This window comes from Condylura cristata, unplaced genomic scaffold (genome assembly GCF_000260355.1).
Source record: "Condylura cristata isolate star-nosed mole 26May11 unplaced genomic scaffold, ConCri1.0 scaffold00029, whole genome shotgun sequence".
NCBI classification, from domain to species: Eukaryota; Metazoa; Chordata; class Mammalia; order Eulipotyphla; family Talpidae; genus Condylura; species Condylura cristata.
The window spans coordinates 5,642,546-5,663,560 of NW_004567130.1; the positions used below are offsets into that span (position 1 = coordinate 5,642,546).

Here is a 21,015-nt window from a genome sequence, read left to right on the forward strand (position 1 = left end):
CATAGTTTATTTTTATACCATTTTGTGCATTTGTCCATCTCATACAATCCCCTTGGGCTTCCCATCACCAAATCACCCATGTGCCATCACCATAGTCCAATTCCATTTGGTTTTTATGGCTTCATCTTTCTGCCTCCAGGTAGACAGTCCCAAGGTCAAGGGCAGCCCTGTCAATGCAGGCTCCCCATGACCCTGGGCCCATGATGATCACGGGGGTGTAGTTATCAGTGGCTGACGCTTGGAGCCACTGCAGAAAGCAGGCAATTAGTTTCTTTATTTCTCTTTTTGTAAGCTGGGTGAGCTCTTTGGGATAAGCAAGGAAGACAGTTTCTCAAGTTTGCCTGGAACTGCCTTTGGAAATGTCTCCTTTCCACTCACTCAATATGCCTTATTTGTTGCATGTGATCTGGTCACCTTTTCTCATCCAGGCCTCCTCCTGTGGCCCTTGGCTGCCCTTCAGTGAGGCGAACGCGACAGCCTCTCTCTCTCTCCCTCTTCCGCCTGCCCCTTCTCCCGCACATCAGCGTCTTGCTGCTGGTCTTTTGATAAGTCGCATCTTTTTCCTCTCAGTAGAGACCCTTCTTCAGGGACCCTTGCCTAATGAAACAGAGGCCTTGGGCTGGTGAAATTCCATGGCAAGACCTTAGAAATCAGTGTTTTGGAGAACTGTCAGTACCATCAGAGAAATTCTGGTGAAAGAGAGACCTCACAGGTTTGGGGTGTTGGGGTTCTGAGTGGCACTCACCTCGCAGTCTCAGACTGTCTAGTGATGGAGATCTCCCAGGGACCAGCCACTCCGTATGCATTTGGACTAAGGTATTTTCCTGTGTGCCTCCTGGGTGGTGAGTGAGAATAGAAAAAGGCATAAATCCAGGGTCCTAGCCCCTAGAGGAAGTCTGGAGACACCGTGGTCATGCTTTACCTAACAGGACCTTAGCTGTGCCCCAGTGCTGAACACTGTCCTGTCTGTTTACCCTTTGGTTTGTCCTCACTCCGCCCCCAGACAACCCCTAGGCATAACTCCAAAGCTGCAAGTCCACAGTTTTGCAGTCGACCGCCTGCCACACCAAACACTGGGCTGCAGGGGAGACAGGTCCTTCCCAAGGGAAGGATTCTCAGACCAACCTCTCCCTCCCCAGTTTCTGCATCTCCATCCCTTGCTGTCCCTCCCACACAACCCTGTCCTTGAACACAGGGACCTGGGCTTCTGTTGCCTTTGTGTAAACTAACATTTTAGTGAGTCTGAGGAGAGATAGGGAGGCTGGGAAGAACATTAACCAACCCCCCAACCCCCCATTTAAGTCATGGGGTCACTTGTAATAGAAAAACCTTGTACAGTCCGACCGTGCCTTTCCTCTCCATGTGTGGAAACATGAAAACAAGTGTCCCAGGGCCTCATGATTCCGTGGGGCTGGGTGAGCCACATGAAGCAGGCAGGACTTGGGCCACATCCGGAAGGAGACCCACCTTGGGCTCCATCCCCTGGGGAGCAGTGGGTCCCAGCAAGCCGCTGGGAATCGCCCCACTGGAATCCTGGGCCAGTGAGGGCCTGGAGACGTGGAGCTTCTCGAAAGCCAGGAGGTGTGTGCGTGTTGGGCCCTGGCCAGCCTGTCCTTTGGCCGCCACTGTCCCCTCGACCTTTCTCGTGTCTGGGTTGGTTCCGCAGGTGGGGCGAGAAAGCCAGGGCCTGGGAGTTCAGCCTGAGGTTTCTAGCAAGTTGACCTTTCCCTTTCTCCCCCTCGTGCTCTCTGACTCCCCTTGAGCCCCTCCCCCTCCCACCTGTGCCACTTTATCACCCACAAATGGGTCAGGCACTTTATTTGACAATCTCTAGTGTCATCACACCTGATTTAAAAAAAGAAAATGTATGCCATTGTCAAAAGGAGAATCTGAGCTTTGCAATGATTTCATTCCACATAGCCTTATAAATCCTGGAAATAGGGGGCTCACAGAAGTAATATACTGCGTATGGAAGATATTTTGTATCGTGCCGTTTCCTAAAATCACACGATATCCTAGAAGTTACACACTTCCCAAGTGGTTACGATCCTCAATAGCTTTGTAAGATTGGGGGAGTGGAATATACATAAATCTACTACCTATTTTCCTATCCTTTCTTCTGGGGCCCTTCCTCGATATTTGAATCACGACAGAGAAGGAGCTGTGCAGGAAAGCTAAGCCTCCTCCCTGCGGGTGGTCTTGCAGTTGCCTTATAAATTCGTAAGCTCTAGGAGTCCTGAAGGGAAGGCAGATGAGAGGCACCTTAACCAATCCCAGAAAGAATCTCTCATCCTAACCAAGAAGTCATCTAGAAAAACCTATATTTTTAATGCGAAACAAGCGGGGTTTCTGGACCTCGCAGAGTATTGGATGTCTACAAGTCCTTTTATATTTTGTAACTAAAGAGGTTTCCTATGCAAGGAAGAGCAGTGGGAGCCTGGCCCCTGCCACCAAACAAGACACCCTTTGCATGTACAGAGACGTTGCATTCATACTATGAAAACAGCAAATAAAGCTTTGATGCGAGTTGCAGAAGCTGGCGTGTCAGTGTGTGTGTGAGCGAGCCTGCACTCCCTGGCAGGCAGGCCCGTCGGCCCGGGCTGAGGGAGCAGGAAGCCGGGTCCGAGAGCGGAGGGCTGTGAACGCAAGGCCGGGCCTCCAGTCAACTTGAATCTTCATTCTCCCTGCTCCCAGCCACTGGACTGCTGAGCATCCGTTCTCCAAAAGGGGGTGGGAAGGGTGGAGGGAGGAGTAGGGGTGTGGGTGTGGTAGAAGCCACATTAACAGGCCAGAGTTGAAGGCCGTGACATTCAGCTGGGAGGTCGTGCTCCCTGGGCACTTCTGGCGCTAGTGGGGGAGGATGCACAGGCTGCAGGCATCGAGGGGGTAGAGACTGGGGTGCCCCTCAGCAAGGCTCAGGCCCGTCCTACCACAAAGTCTTCTGGGCTCCAAATGACGGGATGTGGTTGGTGCCGACTGGACAACTCGGGAAATGCACTCGGCACGTCTAGAGCACTTAGTAGGGCCTAAAGGAGCTGTGAGAGGAAGTGGGGCTGATGGGCTGACCCACAGATCTCCTCCTTCATGTCGCTGGCAGGTGGTTGTTACCTCCCACGTGAGGGCTTGAAACCGACGGTGCCTTCCAGGGTCTGGAGCGGGAAATAGCGCCGAGTGAACTGTCAGCAGCAGCTGACCTTCAATTCATCACCCGAGGTCACAAGTCCTCCTGTTTCCAGAGTCCAGGTGTCACCCACGGCATCCTCCACCATCTTCTGGCATGCAGGGCCGTTAAGTTTTGTGCTGACTTGATTTTAGCCAAAATGTGGTTGCTTAACAGCTTACTCTTTGCTTCCTTATCATTTTCATTCAGTAATCATTAAATACCTGCCATGGATGAGATGAGTCTAATTTCACAGAACCAAGAAAAAATGTACAGGTTGCTCTTTTTGGGCTATCATGAAAGCTGCTATTTCTATTGAGGGTAAGAGGAGGTAGACCAGCTGCTTCGCCTCCTAGCTGCAGGGTGAATTTATCTTTCTAAGCTGCTCCCCGAGCTATGAAAGAGGGAGCATAACTCCTCCCCTTACGAGGGCTGGATGAGGATTAAACGTCATGCTCGCGAAACTGGCCCTGTGCCCTGCACGTAGTAGGTCTGCAATATATGGCAGCAGTTGTTCCGAGACGCCCACCCTAGGATGGAAATAAATTGTTGCAGCTGCCACAGGACCCCCGTGGGAGGGGAGTTGGGTTTACATGCAATTTAGATGGCATCTGACTTAAAATGTAGGCCACACGACACATGCAAAAAATTGAGGTATTCTGGGATCTTTCATTTTAAGAATTGGATCTGTTCTAAGTTGATGGCACCAAGAAGCTGAAGAAAGGAAGCTGGGAGTGGTGCCGGGGCTACCGAGGAGCTTACCAGCCCAACGCCTCCTGCCCTGCACGGTTCGGCTCCCACAAAGTTGATAAGATCCATCTACCTCCGGAAGCCATCAGAAGCCATGGCTCAGGGCAAAGAGGCTCCCTGGGTCCCACTATTGGAGAGAAATGACCTGAATGGAATTGGGTGGACAGGGTGCTGCCTCAGCAGGCCGGGGGTGCTGGGCTGTGAGAATGTGCCCATAGATAGGACATTCTTTGCAAAAGCAGACTGAGTCTGCAGACTGCCACCGAGGCTTTTTCCAAGGCTACAGCAACAGGTTCATTCTGGGGTGGGCGGGGGGGACAAGCTGCCTGGCAGCTCACACCTTGAGGCTCTCCATGAGTAATGCACGCTGCCCCGTGCACAAACCAGGCTTTGCTGAGGGTTGGAGCTGAAAAGGAGCTCCGCTAAGCCCAGCTGGTGTCAGAGGTGGTGGCCTGCCAAGGGAAACAGGCGAAGATGGGGTTCCCGAGTGTCAGAGTCCTCCAGGAGCTGGACTGGGCTGGGGCTAGACACAGACAGCTCGCCCACCCACAGACTCTGCACACCAGGGCTGGGGGTGTGTGGCTTGCGCCCAGCTTGCCAGGAGCCGTGGGTGGTAGCAGCTGAGTTGGGGTGTAGGTAGGTGTGGGTGCCTCGTGGACCCCTGTGGACATATGACAGAGGCACATGTGTGTGAAACAGAGGCCGTCCTTGTGCAATGGGTGGAGTGTGGCTTCCCAGGGGCCACGGAGGCTGTGTGTGTGTGTGTGTGTGTGTGTGTGTGTAAGAGACATGAGAACCTTACCATGAGACTCTCGGGGGGCTGACGGTATGATGTCCCTAAGGTGGGGAACTGTCTGTGTCTCTTTAAGTGGGTGCTCCATATTGCATATGGATGAATAACAGAAAATGTGGAAACTGCCTCAGCACTTGGTCCTGCATCGCCTCTTAGCTGTCACCTGCCTGTCTCCTGTTTACCCTACAACCCAGGGCAGGGCCGGGCCCCAGTGGGTGCTCAGGGAATCCTGGCAAATGAAGTAATGAGTGAACAGAGGATGATGGCCTGGAGTGTGGGCGACTGCAGAGGACCTCCCTGCCCTCGCCAAGCTCAGTGCCCCGCTGGGAAGAGCATTGACTGTGGGGGAGAAACATGGACTTTGCAGCGCAATCCTGGCTGCTTCCCTGCTGAGGCCTTGGGGAGGGGTTCGGGGAGGAGGCTGCATCTCTCTGGGCCTCAGGACTCTCATCTGTAAGCTGGGGCTCTTGATCCCAGACGGTCCCAATCCATGTGCTCAGCAGATGTTTGTTGAATGACTAAAGTAGGCGGTGAGTGATGGCCACATTCCCTAGGCAGCAAGGCTCTGCAACTTGACCTCCAGGCACATTAGTCTCCTGGGTGAACCCGGCAGCCCCTTTTCCTTTTGCTGAAAACAGGTGTTGAGGGAGATGGGAGAACAGCAGGGGGCACCAGAGCAGGCTGCAGCTGGCAAGAGCCCTGAAGGCCCCGAGAGCAGTGACACCTTACTGGGCAACGAGGGTTCCCAGGGGCTCTGGGCCCAGGGCAGCTCTTGGGTCGCTCCGTCCAGCAGCCTTCCCAGTCTGGGGGCAGGTAGACAGCTCCCCCGAGTGCCATAAACCCACCTGGTAACCTCACTGTGTTAAGGGAAGGGTGTCCTAAAGGAACTCTGCAGTCTTGTGGACCCCACCCCTACTCCAGCTTTCTGGACCCCACCCCCTACTCCAGTGACTGGAAACTACAACTCCCAGCAGTACCAGGGAGAGAACTGCGAGGACCCAAGGGCGGAGCTAAGCAGGCATTCTGGGACTTTGGGGGATAAATAGAGGGCCATTGCGTCTCTCACTCTCTCGCTCAGGAAATGGCTCTCCAGACGGTGACTCAGGGCTTTCAGTTAGTTACCAGAGCTCCATGTCAGCCTAGCGGAAAAGATATTCCAGTTACTTTGTATCCCACTCTCTTCCCCTGGGTTGTTTCCTGCTTCTTTCCCTTTTGTCAATAAGCCCATTATTGACCCTGTTGTGTGTCCCTGCAGTACAACTGAATTTTAAGTGCTTGGGTGAGGCTCCACTGACAGGCAGCCCAGTCCACTCTGGGCTGCCCTGTAACAACTGCATTGCTTCTCCTCTGTGCCCTCTTCTGCAAAATGACACCCTGCCCAGAGGCCTGCGGTTCGGGAGACGTGGCATGACTCTCCTGCCTCAGCTCTGCCCAGGTTCCTGTCCTCCCCAGGCCTCAGACCCATCTTGAAAGTGAGACCTGTACCTGCCCTCCTGAGCGCCCAGAGCCGGCATGAGCATTACCTGCCAGAGCCTTCCGGGGCTGGGAAATATGACAAGTGGAAGTGGTTGGCTCTGCTCTCTTTAAACGAGGGGTGGGGTGGGGTGGGGTGGGGGTTTCTTGAGGATGGGTGGAGGATGGATTGGCTAAGGAAGTAACAGGGGCAGGGCAATTGTGAGAGGTGGCTCAGGGCCGGGTGGCTTAACAGGGGAGTGTCACCAAGAGAGGGTGAGCAGCTGGGAGACCTGCCGGGCTCTGGACCTCAGCAGTGGATGATTCCTTGGAGAAAGGCCTCAGCTTTCTCCAGCCTTGGCCTAGTGACTTTGCAGGTCCTTGACAAGTCCCCAGAAATGGATGCCGCCCTTTCCTGGCTCCTTCTGCCCTCGGCAGAGAAGAGAGCCAGCTGACTTAATGAAGCCTGCTGCTTCCAATGTACCTGCTCGGCAGCCATGACAAATCACTTCCCCCTCTGTGAAATGACCAGAACAGCTGTTCCCCACAACCTGCCACAAAGGCAGTCTGTGCACCTAAGCCAGGGAAAGAGGAAACCCTCCCTCTGCTTGCTGGCCCTTCCTCTCTGAGCACAGGACAGGCGAAGCTCAACCAGAATTTGCAGGCTGTGGTTTCATCTGTCCCAGGCAGGGTTTTTTGAAGGGAAAATTTTCACATTAAGGAAAATACAGACTCCCAGCCTCTGGAAACATTTAGAATGGCGCCCATATTCCCTCGGGACCATAACTGGCTTTGTTTTGCTATCGTTCCTCCTTGGAGCCCTTCTTGGTAAGGCTCCTGTGTGTACCTGGCTTCCTTCCATCCCTGGTTTAATGAGGTTCCTGAAGGGGGGGGGTCTCATCCATGGCCACCAGGGGGCACTGCAAGCCCGCAGAGACAGTGCTGGTGGCGCAGAATGATGGCGCCTCCCTGCAATGCCCCAAGGTGGAGTGTGCAGGACAGAGGCAGGTGGGGGCCAGGACATTGCCCTTCTAGGTGACAGTGTATGAAATGGAGAACTTGGGGCCTCCCTGGTGGCACAAGGAGTTAAGTCTCAGCACTATGAAACTCTCCACAGCCCTGCAGCACGAGTTCTATCCTCAGCCAGGGAGGTGACCCACATGGTGCAGCAGACCTCTCTTGCAGCTGGAGCCTCCTTGATCCCTGTGGTGGGCACAGAGCTGCTGCTTCACTCCAGACTCTTGTCTCCGGGACGGTCCAGATCACAAGCCGCACCTGTTTGAGAACCAACTCAGTGGCCACCCAGGACCGGGTGGGAGCACGCGGGCCATCAGTGGGCCATCAGGCACCCGTGCAGCTCTGGCCCCAGGCTACCCGCTATCTGCCATGCCTCTGACTCCCAGGAGGACCTCGCCCCAGTTTCCTACCAGCAGGTGTTTCCTGCTGCTGCTGTCCCAAGGCCTTTCGTTCACACCCACTGCTCCCGCACGTCCTCGCTCAAGCCCCACTCAAGAGCCCCCGTGGGGACAGTGTCAACTGCTCAACTCTTTGTTCCACTGGATTTCCAGGAAGTCTCGACTTGCACCAAGTCTCACTTTTTTTTTTTTTCCAATCAAGTGAAGTCTGTCTATCAATCAATGGGGACCATGAATGGGACGACTTCTTAGATGAGAATAATTGGACTTGATGTCTTATGGGGACATTGCGTCCTTAGAAGGAGAGGATTTCACCACAATGCCTGGAGTCTCATGAGATGTATTAGAGTCAAATCCATCCCAGGTCCAGTCCTTGTGCTACTGCTCCCAGCTGGGTGACTTTGGACAGGTTACTTAATGTCTCTGAGGATCAGCTTTCTTGCCTGTAACAGGAGATATACTAATAATATCTACGGCAAAGATGGTTGTGAAAATGAACTTAATAAAACAGATCAAGGCTTCTCCACAGAGTTTAATGGGGACTCAATCCGCAGAACCCAGCTTTACACCTGTGTAATATGGGGCAAATTGCTGGATTTCTCTGAACTTCAACTTTGTCATCTATAAAATGGTAATGGTAGCACTGACCTCTTCGATTTGCTGGGAGAATTGAAAGAGAAGGATGGGCTTTGTCTGACTCATGGTGAGCTCTCCAATCCTCTAACTGTTAGAAATTCATTCTTCTTTATTGAGATACAACCAGGCCTTACATCCATCCTTTTGCTCAACAAATATTGAGATGCTTTGGGTAGAACTGTGCCCCAAAAAGGCATGTTGAGGTCCTTGTCCCCAGTCCTAGGAATGTTACCTAATTTGGAAATAAGCTCTTTACAGAGGTGATCAAGTTAAGATGAGTATATGAGGGAGAGCCCTAATTAAACATGATCAGTGTCCTTACGGAAAAGCAACATTTGGACACAGAGACAGATATGTATACAGGGAAGGTGTTGTGAAGACTTGGGGAGAAGCTGTGTGAGTGAAGTGATGTGCCTGCTAGCCCAGGGTTGTGGGCAGACCCGTGGAGCTAGAGAATGAGGAAGATCTTTGTGATTGCAGAAAGGAAGGAAGAACGTGGTCCTGCTGATGCCTTGAGTGCAGACTTTCAGCTACCAGAACTGTGAGGCACTATGTTTCAGGAGACCTTTTGGTTGACATTACTTTTATTGTGGTAAAATATACCTAACTTGGTTAAGTTGCCATTTTAACCATATTAAATGTATACATGTGTGGCATGAAGTCCATTCTCACTGCTGTGGCAGCCATCACTGACCATCTCTAGAACTTTCTTATCATCTCAGACTGAAATATGTCCCCTTGAAGCACTCACTCCCCACTCTCTTCTCCTCCCTCCATCCCTGGTGACCACTATTTGGCTTTCTATCTCTATAAATTTAACTACTCTAGAAATCTCTTATAAGTGGAATCATATAGTATTTGTCCTTTTATGTCTGGATTATATATCTTAGCATACTATCTTCAAGGTTCACTCATGGAATTTCATTCTTTTTCAAGGCTGAGTAATATTCCATTGTGTGGGTATAACACTTACCTATCAGTGGGCATATAAATTTATTTTTATGTCTTGGCTTTGAATAATGTTGCTATGAGCACAGGTGTGGAAATGTCTGTTTGAGCCCTGCTTTTGATTCTTTGGAGATATTTCTAGAAGAAGAATGACTGGCACATAGGGTAATTCTATGCTTGTTTTCTTTTTTTTTGAGAAACAGCCAGTATTTTCCATAGAGACCATTTCATTTTACACCCAAATTTCTGTTGTTTTCAACCCGTTCCTTTTGGGTACTTTGTTCCAGCAACCTTAGGAAATCAATACAGGTAACTACTATGTGTCAGGTACTGGCCTCTGGGTGATACAAAGGAAAAGCAGACAGACAATCGATCTGCTATCATGATGCTTGTCTTCTGACTGAAAAGATGGTAGATAAATGAGTAATACACTGTCAGTGGTGACAGAACAAAAAACGGGAGCATGTGTGTGTTTGTGTGAGGGCGCATGTGTGTGTGTGCACACGTGTGCGTGTGTGAATATTGTGGGGTAAATGGAAGGTGGGGTGGGGATGATCAAATATCCTCTCTCCAACCTGGATTCCAAGGCCCAGTACTGCTTCTTTCCTCCTACTTGACCATGATTCAGTCAAGACACAGATCATCAGCAGGGAAGATATACACCCTGGAGGCATTTGAGTGAAGACCAGTGTCTGTAAACGGTGGGGCAGGTGGTAGGAAAGTGAAAGATTTCTGTACCTTGGTGCTTAGAGCCCTCAGAGCACCCCCTAAAGACCAAAGGGTGCTGGAACAACCCAGCACCCTCATGATGAAGCCCTCTCCTTGGTCCTGCCCCATCAGGCCCTTGCCCACCTGCCCAAGGCGCTGGCTGTTGGGGCCACACTGACTCCCATGAGCTGCTCATTGCACATGGACCCTTTTGGCTTGGGGTGACCTTCCCAGCCCACTTCCCAGATTCATTCCTCCCCACCCTGAGGACTTTGGCTCCTCCTCGGAGTGTTCTTTGGTGATCCAGGCTGGGACAGGTCCCCTGCCTGATACCTAATAATCACTGAATGGCTGGTGTTGGCCCTGGCAAATCACCCTAGGCCACTGAGATTTACCCCCTGGGATTGACTGAACCCCCACTCCCCACTGTGAACCCTACATGCCCCTGGTCTTGGCAGCTGGAGGACTGATGCATGCTGCAAAGTGGGCATCTCTTTGCCCAGCCCCCCATAGCCCCCACTGGCGTGGCTGAATCTGAAAGCTAATGACATTACTGTGTGGAGACACAATGTCTGTGGCATTTGCTGACCGGACTTCATGCGGGCTCACCCCAGCATTGTGAGCTGCTTTCCCGGGACTCGCGGCCCTCCGACTTGGCACCGGCATCCCCGGGGAAGCTATAAATGCTCCCTCCCACTGGCCTGGCTTCACAGGCACTCTGGGGCACTGCTGTCTCTGGTGGAGGTAAGAGTGCCTCTCTTCTTGCTTTGCCTTTATGCTCATCTCTGATGAAGTGTGGGCGACCTGGGTCCAGTCCAGGTGCTACCGCTTTCTCACAAGGTGACCTTGGGCTTCAGCCCTCTATGCCTCCGTTCTCTTTTCTGTAAGGGGGGAGGTAGGTCCACACCCTCCTGTGTGGGTGACAGGTGAGTGAGCCAGCCTGGTTCCTGGCACTGGGCACTGCTCTTTATTACTACTAAGCAGTATCAGTTTCATCTCTCCAGCAACAGCGGAGGAGAGTCGGACTTGGAGGGTTTGCAAGTGGAAGGAATCAAACCAGTGGGAGCACAGCATTATTTCTAGGGTGCTCCCTCTGAGAGAGGCTCTCTCCAGATGGACAAACATTCCTGCAAGGGGCACCCTGCACCCTGGGTTGGGGGGCACTGGGGTGCCTTAGAAGTAGCCCTGGCTTTCTGAAATCTCCCAGCAACAGGTGAGTTCCAAGTGTCTGGAGCTTGGTGGAGAGAGTGGTACAATGCCATCTTCTGCCATCCACCGAGCACTGAGGGGTCTGGGACCACAGCCGAGCGTGGTCTCCCATTGTACGACTACAGCGTGACCACGGCCAAGCGTGGTCTCCCCATGGTATGATCACCACATCACTACTGCTCAGAGGGGTTGCTCTGCACCACCACTGTCTCCATTTTTCAGAATAAGAAACCGAGGCAGAGAGAGCAGGGCCTGCCCTGGCCTCAGGCTGGTGAGGGGCACAGCAGCATTGGAGCTGACCAAGGGCGCTTCCTCTCTCAGCCTGAGGGCAGCCCTGACCAGGACTGCCAGGACCCGCGAGGTCCTCACGGCTGCTCGCCCTTGCCTTCCAGGTCATTCCTGCACGCGACTGTCTACCATGGCCTCAGACCGCCAAGCCCCAGCAGGCAAACCACATCCCCTCAACCCCAAGGTGCGTACCCCACAGGGAGGGGGCCTGGTCTCGTCCTTTCCAGGGCTTGGGTTTCCCTCCATCCCTGTCCCTGAAAGTCTAGACCAGGGGAACACAAATGAGCTCTTAATCTCCATATTCTTTTCTCTTCTCAGTAACCCTGAAAAACCAGCACGAGCCCCCATTTTATAAAAGGGGGAGCTGGTGCTACACATGAGCTGGGTGCACAGAGCAACCTCAGGGTTGGTCACTACTGACACATCTGTGGCCCCATCAGGGACCTCAAGGGCTGACTGGGGCCCCTGGAATGTGTCTCTGAGCCCCACCGGGCTCCCTTCTCTACCCTTGTCTCAGCTACCCCCTGGCCCAGGAGAGATGAGCGTGTGTACCCAGCCAGCACGCACCCCCATGAGGACGGACCCCTCCAGGGCCTGCTGCCCTGAGCCCACTCTATCCAGCGGCCGCTCCCTGAACAAATGTAGCCAGAAAATCTCTGTCCCTCAACTTTCCCTGGAAGCATGAAAGGGGAGAGTAGCCTCCCCTGTAGCACTTGGGGGGCCCCTTTCCATCACAGACCTCAGTTTTTCTGACAGTTTTCTGCCAGTGCCTTTCCTGGGGCTAATGAGCGGGCTGGGGGGGAGGGGGGTCAAGTCCACTATGAAGCTTCCCAGGGGAGGCCAGAAGGAGACTTGCAGAGCCCAGGGCCTCAGAGGAAGGGCACAGGTGTGTGTAGTCTTATGTGCGCAGCGGGGGTGGGGGGGGGCGCAGGGGAGTGTCCACCGGTGCTGGGCAGCTCTCGCACAGCCACGAGTCTGGCTCTTGGACCATGGCCTTAGACCAGGGCTCCCGCTCGCCAGGGAGCTCACTCCAATGAGCCCCAAGACACCACCGGGGTCTCTGTCTCACACCCGCCGCCACAGAAACCGTATTTTAACAAGATCCGGGTGTTCTGTGTGCTTGTTAGAGTCTGCAAATTACTGCTCTAGTGGAAACAGCATCACCCAAGCGCCAGTATTGACCCGCTTGGGGCCTGTCCCCAGGCCTCGGTTCATAGAATGAATGTCCCCACACAGTGTAAGTGTGCTCACTGCTGCACTTCCCTGAACGCTTCCAACAGCCCCACCAGGTGGGTCTCTATTTCCTTTTAAAGATGTGGAAGTGAGGCCAGGGAGGTGCATCTTGGCTCAAGGTCTCACAAGTGGCAATGGGCTGAGCCTGGGCTCTGGCCGTAGGTGGGTTTGTGCCTCCCCAGGGTGGAGTCCTGCTCTAGCCTTCAGAGTGCCCTGCGTCTCCGCCCCTGCTCTGTGCTCTCCCTCCTCTCATCACCGCATGGTCCGACTCTCCTCCTGCTGCAGATCATCCTCTTTGAGCAGGAGAACTTCCAAGGCCACTCACACGAGTTCAGCGGGCCCTGCCCCAACCTGAAGGAGACCGGCATGGACAAGGCAGGCTCTGTCCTGGTGCAGGCTGGACCGTACGTACCTGGGGCTCGCCTGGTCTGGCCCATGGGCCTGGAGGGAGCTGCCCTTGCTGGATCCTAGATGACGTGGACAGGGGGCCAGGATTTGGGGTCTGGCAGCCTATGGAGAGAATTTGTATTTTGGTGTCTGCGAGAGCCGGGTTCAAATTCTGGCTCTCTTGCTTCCGGGCTGTGTGATGTTGGATCAGGGACTTTCTTTCTCCCACTGGGGAGGAGGGCGACACGCCGCTGTCAGGGGTTTCTCGGAGCTGCCAGTCCCTGCGAGGCGGCGTCCCTCCCGGGACGTTTAAGCTGGCTGTCTCGGCCCTAGACCTACTCCTTCCTCCGCAGCCCAGACCTTACTGGGTCTTAGCAGATGGGCTGGCATATTTGTGGGCTTGAGCTCCTGAGCTGAGAGAGAAGAGGCAGCGGTTGGTAGGGTGTGACTGTACCCCCAGGGGCCTCTCCTCTGGTTCCCTGACCACTCGGTCTCCGCTAGAGCCTCGGGAACCACCGTGGCCACTGGGGACCCCGCCCACAGCTGAGTTAGTCAGCAGGTTGGTCCTGGGTGGCCAGCACCAGCCCTCTAGATTCCTGGGGGTCATGATTCATGACGGGTTCTAGTGACTCCCTGGGGTCCGTCTGCTGATTTGGAGGGCACAGCCGGGTAGCTGCGCCCGCTGCCCTGTGGCCCACGCTCAGGGTGACTTCCCTTCCAGCACCTGTTTCTCAGCTGTCTTAAAATATTTGAACAGAGGACTTCTCCCATGGTTTCCACACACCCCCATTGTCTTTTAAAATAATAACTTTTGACATTTTTATTAATTATTGTTTATTGTTAAAAGTAAGAAGAGATGGCTGGAGGCTAAAAATCTCGTGACTAATCTTACCACTGGGAAGACGTTATACACCTAGATTTGGCTTTGTGCATATATATTTATTATGATCTGATTTGGACGAAATAGATTTCCAAATCAGATCCTGTTATACATGCTGCTTTATAATTCATTTTAAAATCTTTATAAGATATTGGGAATTCTGTGTTACAAACTTATATTTTATGTTAATATTTTTCAAAGAATTTTTTGAGGTCAATCTGTGTGAAAATCACTGAAGGGTGGGGCTGTTTTGAAAGCAGCTACCTGGCCTCAGCCCGATTCCAGGAAAGCACATTCCGGGGTTGGAGCCCAGGAACATGCATTTCTCACACTCACTTGGTGATGTTTCGGCCTGCGCCAAAGTTTCACAACCCGTGTCCTACCTCATTATTGTCCAGGCGTTGGAACATTCCCTTAGGGGATGCATGACAGTTCTCACCAGGCCTGCTAGCTCTTGACAACCGCCAGAAGCTGAATTGCCAGATCAAGAGCACAACCCTCTCTAAAGCAGCAAAAACCATGAGCTCCTTCCAGCAGGATCTAGACTGTCATTCTGACAGCTGCACCCCTGGACGACATCCTTGTCCCTGCAGTGAATAGCCCCAGAAATAGGGGCGCTTTACCATTTATGCCCACCTACCCCCCACTCCCACATCTCTTTTCTGTTAGCTGCGCCATGGAAGGTAATCCTCACAGCACCCACTGAGCAAAGAGCTACACCGAGGAACGTAGCTCATGCAGCAGCATGGCCTGTCTGTCTGTGGGCAGCTGGCTGTTCATGCCCCAGCACCACAGGCTCTGCCCCAGAGCTGTATGTATCTGGATTTAGTGCTAAGCGGCACGTTGGGCTTTCAGGTTTGTTCTAGTGTTCCAGATGACTGAAATCAGCATAACGCTGGGTTCTGGATAATAGAGGCGATAATGTTCTTGGACTTGCTGTGCTTGGACTGAGTGGGGTCACTTATTATTTCTTGATGAGCTGGGCAAGAATGAGCCCTGGAGTCTGGGAAGTAGTGAGATTCTCCTCAAAGGAAGCTTGGAGTGGGTCTGACCTGCCTCTCTGTCTCCATTGCAGCTGGGTGGGCTATGAGCAAGCCAACTGCAAGGGTGAGCAGTTTGTGTTTGAGAAGGGTGAGTACCCCCACTGGGACTCATGGACCAGCAGTCGGAGGACGGACGCCCTCAGCTCCCTGAGGCCCATCAAAGTGGTGAGCTCCCAGCACTTCAGACTTCTTGCTATCTCTGCCACCTGGTAGTCAGAGGTTCGGGGACCAGAAAGAAGCCTTCATTTCTGCCACTGTGCCCCTTCTGATTGGTGGGAGACTTCCTTGGGTGATGTCTCTGAGCCTCAGTTTCCCTAGCTGTCAAAGGGGGGGTATTAGTATCTACTGTGCTGTGAGATTCCAACACAATATGCTGAGAGTTGCTACAATGGCTGGCCTAGGGGCTCCACTCAATACTGTGACTTGAGCTTTCCAGGGTAGCATGGCTCCCGTCACAGAGCAGCTGTTCAACAGACAACTGCTTTCATCAATACTAAAAGAAATTCTGAACTTGGGGCTGAAAGAGAGGCCAGTTTAATTTTTGTTCACAAAGCATGCTGGAGTGACCTTTTAGTGCCTCTCTGATGCTAGTTCTTCCTAGCAAGGGAAGTGCCCGGAAGAACGAAGGGCCCTACGAAGCTCAGTTGCAGGCACAGCTGGCTGAGCATGCTGCCACCTGAGTTCCTGGACTGGTTCTGGCACAGCCCGCTCTGTGACTTGGGCCAAGTCATTCTCCCTTACTGAATCGCCATTTCTCATCTGCCAGATGGCATGAGAGTAGTTTGAAAGAGTAGAGGAACTAGGAGAAAATAATGCAAGAATGGAGGTTGGAAAGACAAGTGGAGAGGAAGCCAAAATATCTCAAGTGCCCAGTAGAAGCACCATAAACCATTGTGTGTGGCCACTTAAAAAAGAGCAAGGCTTTCGAAGGCAAAATGACATTTCAGAATTAATATCCCCAACATTGTAAATTCTGTTACATGAAATAGCCCAGCAGGAAGTCAACAAATGGCTACCATTGGAGACCCTTTGTCCTGGTGAGAGGGTTGGGAAGAGAAGTATGGGGCCTGTAACCCAATCCAGAGCACATGACCCCAATCCAGAGCATGTGACCCAAACCCAGAGCACGTGACCCCAACCCAGAGCATGTGACCCCTACCCAGAGAGTATAATCCAAAATCTAGGCACAGGATGAGTGAAAAGTTCACCCTGGGTCCCCTCACCCACACCTACTTTTCTCTACTTCTTGTCAACAGGACAGCCAAGAACACAAGATCACCCTCTATGAAAACCCCAACTTCACGGGGAAGAAGATGGAGATCGTAGATGACGACGTGCCCAGCTTCCATGCCCACGGCTACCAGGAGAAAGTATCCTCTGTGCGGGTGCAGAGCGGCACGTGAGTCAGTCTCAGAGTTGCTCTCCTGCCTCCAGACCCCAGGCGCTAAGCCCCCAGACCCTGGCCCTGGCCATGGGTGCCCTCTGTCCCCAGGAGACAGGCCCATGGGTGACTTTCCAGCTCTAACGCCCACCCAGCACCTTGGGCAATCCCCTACCATTGGCAGAGAAAGACCTTAACCTTAACCTCATTGCCAAAGATCAGGTCGGAAAATGTTAGTGGGGGGTGGGGAGGCTGGCTGGAGGGGGTGGGGGCCAGCGTGAGTTAGGCCAGCTTAACAGAGCGGGACAGTGCCCCACACTGGCCTTCAGTTAATGAGTTCCTGAGCTCGGGATCAGGTGCTGTCCTTTCCAAATTACCTTCTCTGCTTCAGACATCCTGGCCATCAGCCTTGGGGACCTTCTCATCGTATGAGACTGAGATTCCGTGGGGGTCCACAGACCTGCCTTTCAGTGGAATGCTGGAGCCAACACTCAACTTTTAAATTTTCTTGAGTTGGCTGTTTGAATCGGTATTTTGAAATCAACCATAGTGGGAGAATTGATACCACAGAGACTCAAAAATGCTACAAATTAGTAGCTTCCCCCCAGTTTATCTATATCTATATCTTAGAGACAGTTTATCTATCTCTATCTATCTATCTATCTATCTATCTATCTATCTATCTATCTATCTATCTATCTATCTATCTATCTATGTGCTTTTGGGGCAGGAGAGTGTCGAGCTTTTAAAATAATTTTCAAATTATCATTATCATTCACTCTTTCATTCCTTTACCAATTCAATTTGGCAAGTGGCAAGGCCTGTATTGGGGCACTCTGTGAACACTCTAGCTGGGTCGACTGCCAACAATCTGAGCCCACACAGTGTAGCCCGTACTTCCCTGAGGAAGGTCTCTTGTGTGTCTTGAGACCTCAGACAGAGTGGGAACTTCAGGAGTGTGGAAGGCAGAGAAGGACACTCCCAACACAGAAAATAGCTCACGCAAAGGCCCTGCGGTCAGAAGATCCTGGTGGGTCTGGGGAAATCTAGAGGCCAGAGGGGCCAGAGCACAGAAATATGGGTGCAAGACTGAGAAGTGGGGAGCCAGAGGCCCTTGGAGGCCTCTGTGTGATTCTCACTTTGGAGTGAGAGGACTATAGCTTTGATCATACACTCAAAAGACCGAGGGACCCCCTAAATGTTGACGGCTTCAAATGGGGGTTGCAGAGGACCCTGGTGCTTTCTTCCTATTTTGTTTGGCCTTGAAGCCAGACTTGGAGTTGGGGTTCTGTTGGACAGAGGTGGAGGAGACCTGTGTCTTACTTACTCTAAGCTTAAATGAGCTTAACATCACCACTTAATGTTACCCCAGTATCTGGCCTTCAGTCAAAAGTTTCAGAAGGTAGTGAGCTCCCCATCATAATGAGGAATAAAGTAGCTGCTGGATGACTACGTGGCACCCCGGAAGTACAGACTGATTGGGAGGCTTTACTCTAAAATAATGCATTAAAGACTCTCTGCTCCCCCTTGTCTGGGCGCCCCTCCCGCTCCCTCTGACCCCGCAGGTGGGTCGGCTACCAGTACCCCGGCTACCATGGGCTGCAGTACCTGCTGGAGAAGGGCGACTACAAGGACAGCGTGGACTTTGGGGCCCCCCACGCCCAGGTGCAGTCCGTGCGCCGCCTCCGGGACACGCAGCGGCACCAGCGAGGCACCTTCCACCCCTCCAACTAGTGCACCCCATTTCCCGAGTCCTGCTTCCCAGGACCCCCCCCCCCAAACCCCTGCAGAGTAAATAAAGTGTGATTTGCAGCCTGTCTGCAGCAGAGTCTTTTACCCCCTGGGGCTGGGTGCTGCTTGCAGGAGAGAGCCAGACTGGCTAAGGGTGGGCCCCGGGCCTGCTGGGGCTGAAAACCCTGCAGCTGTTTAGCTGTGTGGCCCTGGGCAGGCTATTCAATCTGTCTGAGCCCCGGAGCCCCCAGGGGCGGGCCTGGTTGGCCTCCCGGCTCCCTCTTACAGGTTGGCCCAGGACAGCTGCAGCCACTTCAGGAGATGGTTACTCAGCAGTGCAGGGTGCCATTTCCACATCCTCGAGCTATCACCTGGGGCCTCAGGGGCCTGGGGCGTGGCCAAAGGGATCAATCAGCCCCGCCCCCTGGCCGCGTGCTGGTGTCTGAGCTGCGGGTGCCTGGCCTGTTCTCTCCTCTGTTGGTTCCATCTGATTTCATTGTTTTTGTAGAGTAAGTGTGGTGGTGACCTTGTGGGCCACAGGCCCAGAACTCCGGCGCCCGGCCAGGGCTGGGCCCTCAGGATAGTCGGTTTACATTAAAGAGCCTCCTCTTTCTGGAAAAATGGAGAAAAAAACAGAGCTTCCCAAGAGCCTCACGCTGAGGACCAAAGGAGCCCTCGGCTAGACTGCAACTTCTTTTTCGCTTGGTTTTGATGCCACAGTTTTAAGCTTTTTATGGTCTAACATCAGTCTGTTCCCTTCTGCTTTGTTCTTCCTGTGTCTTCTTTAAGAAGTTCTTTTTAACATTAGGTCACAAATATAGTCCTAAAAAGATTTTCCTCAAAGTTTTAAAGTTTTGCTCTTCACCTTTAAATTCTCAGTCTGACTGGAGTGACTTTTGTGTTTAGTGCCGGACAGTGATCCAATTTCCTTTTACATTGCCATTTAAAAATTTTTAAGAAAATTATTATAATAGCTTATTTTGACATCATTTTGTGCCCTTTTCCATCTCAGTCGTAATCCCCATGGCTTCCCACCACCAGTTCACCTGTGTGCCATCACCATAGTCCCATGCACTCCTCTCTCCTCCTTTTTTCATCCCGGGTAAAAATGGTTCTGGTATATCATTGTTCATTATTATTATTATTCCCCCCACCCCACCCCTGTCCTTTTGTTAAGGGGAAGGATGTCCTAAAGGAACTCTGCAGAGTTCCAGCTTTCTGGACTCCACCCCCTACTCCACTAATTGGAAAACTACAACTCCCAGCAGTACCAGGGAGAGAACTGCGAGGACCCAAGGGCGGAGCTAAGCAGGCATTCTGGGACATTGGGGGATAAATACGGAACCATTATCCCACGGAGCTCTCTCTGAGGGTAATGGCTCTCGGGACTGCGTGAATGGGGGTTATCAGTTTGTTACCAGAGCTCCAAGTTAGCCAAGCAGGTAAGATATTTTAGTTATCTCGTATCTCTCTCTCTCTTTCCCTGGGTTGTTCCTTTTCCTTTCCTCTTTTGCAAATAAACCCAGTACAACTGGGTTGTACAACTGTACAACTGTTTAGCTGCAGTACAACTAAATTTTAAGTGCTCTGGTGAGGACCCATAGATAGACAGCCCAGTTCACACTGGAGTGCCCTGTAACACTTTATGCTCCTGCTATGAGTGAAGCCATCCGGTATTTTTCCTTTTCTTTCTGGCTTATTTCACTAAGTATGATCCTTTCCAGCTCCATCCATGTTGCTGCAAAAGGCATGAGTTTATCTTTTTTGATTACTGAGTAATATTTCAACTTGTATATGCACCACATCTTTTTAATCCAGTCATCTACTTTGGGGCATTTGGTCATTCCATGTCTTTCCTATTGTAAATAAAGCAGCATTGATTGCTATTTTTCCACTTTGGACAATCACTGTCCTGGAATGCCTTGTGGAAAAGACTCGTTCCCCCCCACACACCCCCTCCCCCACTAGTGTGGCGTGATGTCACCTCTGTTACAGATGACAGTGATATGCACGGGGCCTGTGAATGGGTTCTTCTTCCTGCGCCTTTATGTATCTTTGTGCTCTGACCACACAGTGTGAATAGCCATTGCTTTGTAATAAGTCTTGATGAGTCCTCCACCATTTTTCATGATTCTTCCTCAGAAATAGTTTAGCTATTCTTGCCCTTTTAAACCTCCATGTCATATCAACCCCTCACATTTGGAAAAATGAGCTCAAGTGGATACAGTATGCTCCAGGAGGTGGCAACTAAACAGTGCTCAGTAAATGTTACTATCTTCCATTCCTTCCTTCCTTCCTTTCTCAGCCAACACCTTTTTTTTTTTTTCAATTTTTATTTATGCATTCAAGAACTGGGGTTTAAGGCAGAGGTGCTAGGGGTGAGAGGATTCGCCAAAGGCAGAGTGAGGGGGCAGAACAGGAGGATCTACTGAGTGTGGGGGGGAGAACAGGAAGATCTACTGAAATACACTGCTGAGGGGAGCAGTGGGTGAGACAGGAGAGGTCTGCTGTACCATGTGGGTCAGCTCCCTGACTGGTGGGGGATTGAACTCATGCTGCAGTGGCTGGTGATAGCTTGGCAGAGCTGTCTTTAACCCCTGAGCCACCAGGGAAGTCCGTAGCCAATACTCCTTGAGTGCCTATTATTTGCTTACTTATTTTTTAAAATAATATAATAGTTTATTTTTACATCATTTTGTGCCTTTTTCCAACTCAGTTGTAATCCCCATGGGCTTCCCATCCAAATCACCCATGTGCCACCACCATAGTCCAGTGCACTTCTCCCCCACCCCATTTTTATCCCATTCCCCTTTCCCCCCTTGTAAAATGTCTCTGTTACTCTGTTATATAGTTCATTATTATTATTATTATTATTATTATTATTTTCTCCACTGGTACTTTATACTCCTGCTATGAGTGAAACCATCTGATATTTTTTGTTCAATGCCTCAGCATGTGGCTTGTTCGGGAACAGTCATAGCAGATGCAATTAGTTAGGTTT

At 51.8% G+C, this 21,015-nt stretch overlaps 1 protein-coding gene across 2 annotated transcripts; it reads left to right on the forward strand.

Moving 5' to 3' along the window:
* The first annotated feature begins 5,353 nt into the window (after positions 1 to 5,353).
* On the forward strand, positions 5,354 to 18,100 carry CRYBB2 (crystallin, beta B2). 2 transcript variants are annotated; one of them, XM_004690852.1, is made up of 6 exons: positions 5,354 to 5,402; positions 7,206 to 7,231; positions 12,878 to 12,996; positions 14,935 to 15,067; positions 16,159 to 16,301; positions 17,849 to 18,017. In XM_004690852.1, exons 1-6 carry the CDS (start codon positions 5,354 to 5,356, stop codon positions 18,015 to 18,017), a joined length of 639 nt encoding a protein of 212 aa, XP_004690909.1. The 2 variants fall into 2 exon arrangements, with proteins under 2 accessions (XP_004690909.1, XP_004690908.1); XM_004690851.1 differs by lacking the exons at positions 5,354 to 5,402; positions 7,206 to 7,231 and adding an exon at positions 11,470 to 11,543 and having other exon boundaries at positions 17,849 to 18,100.
* Positions 18,101 to 21,015: the final 2,915 nt, after the last annotated feature.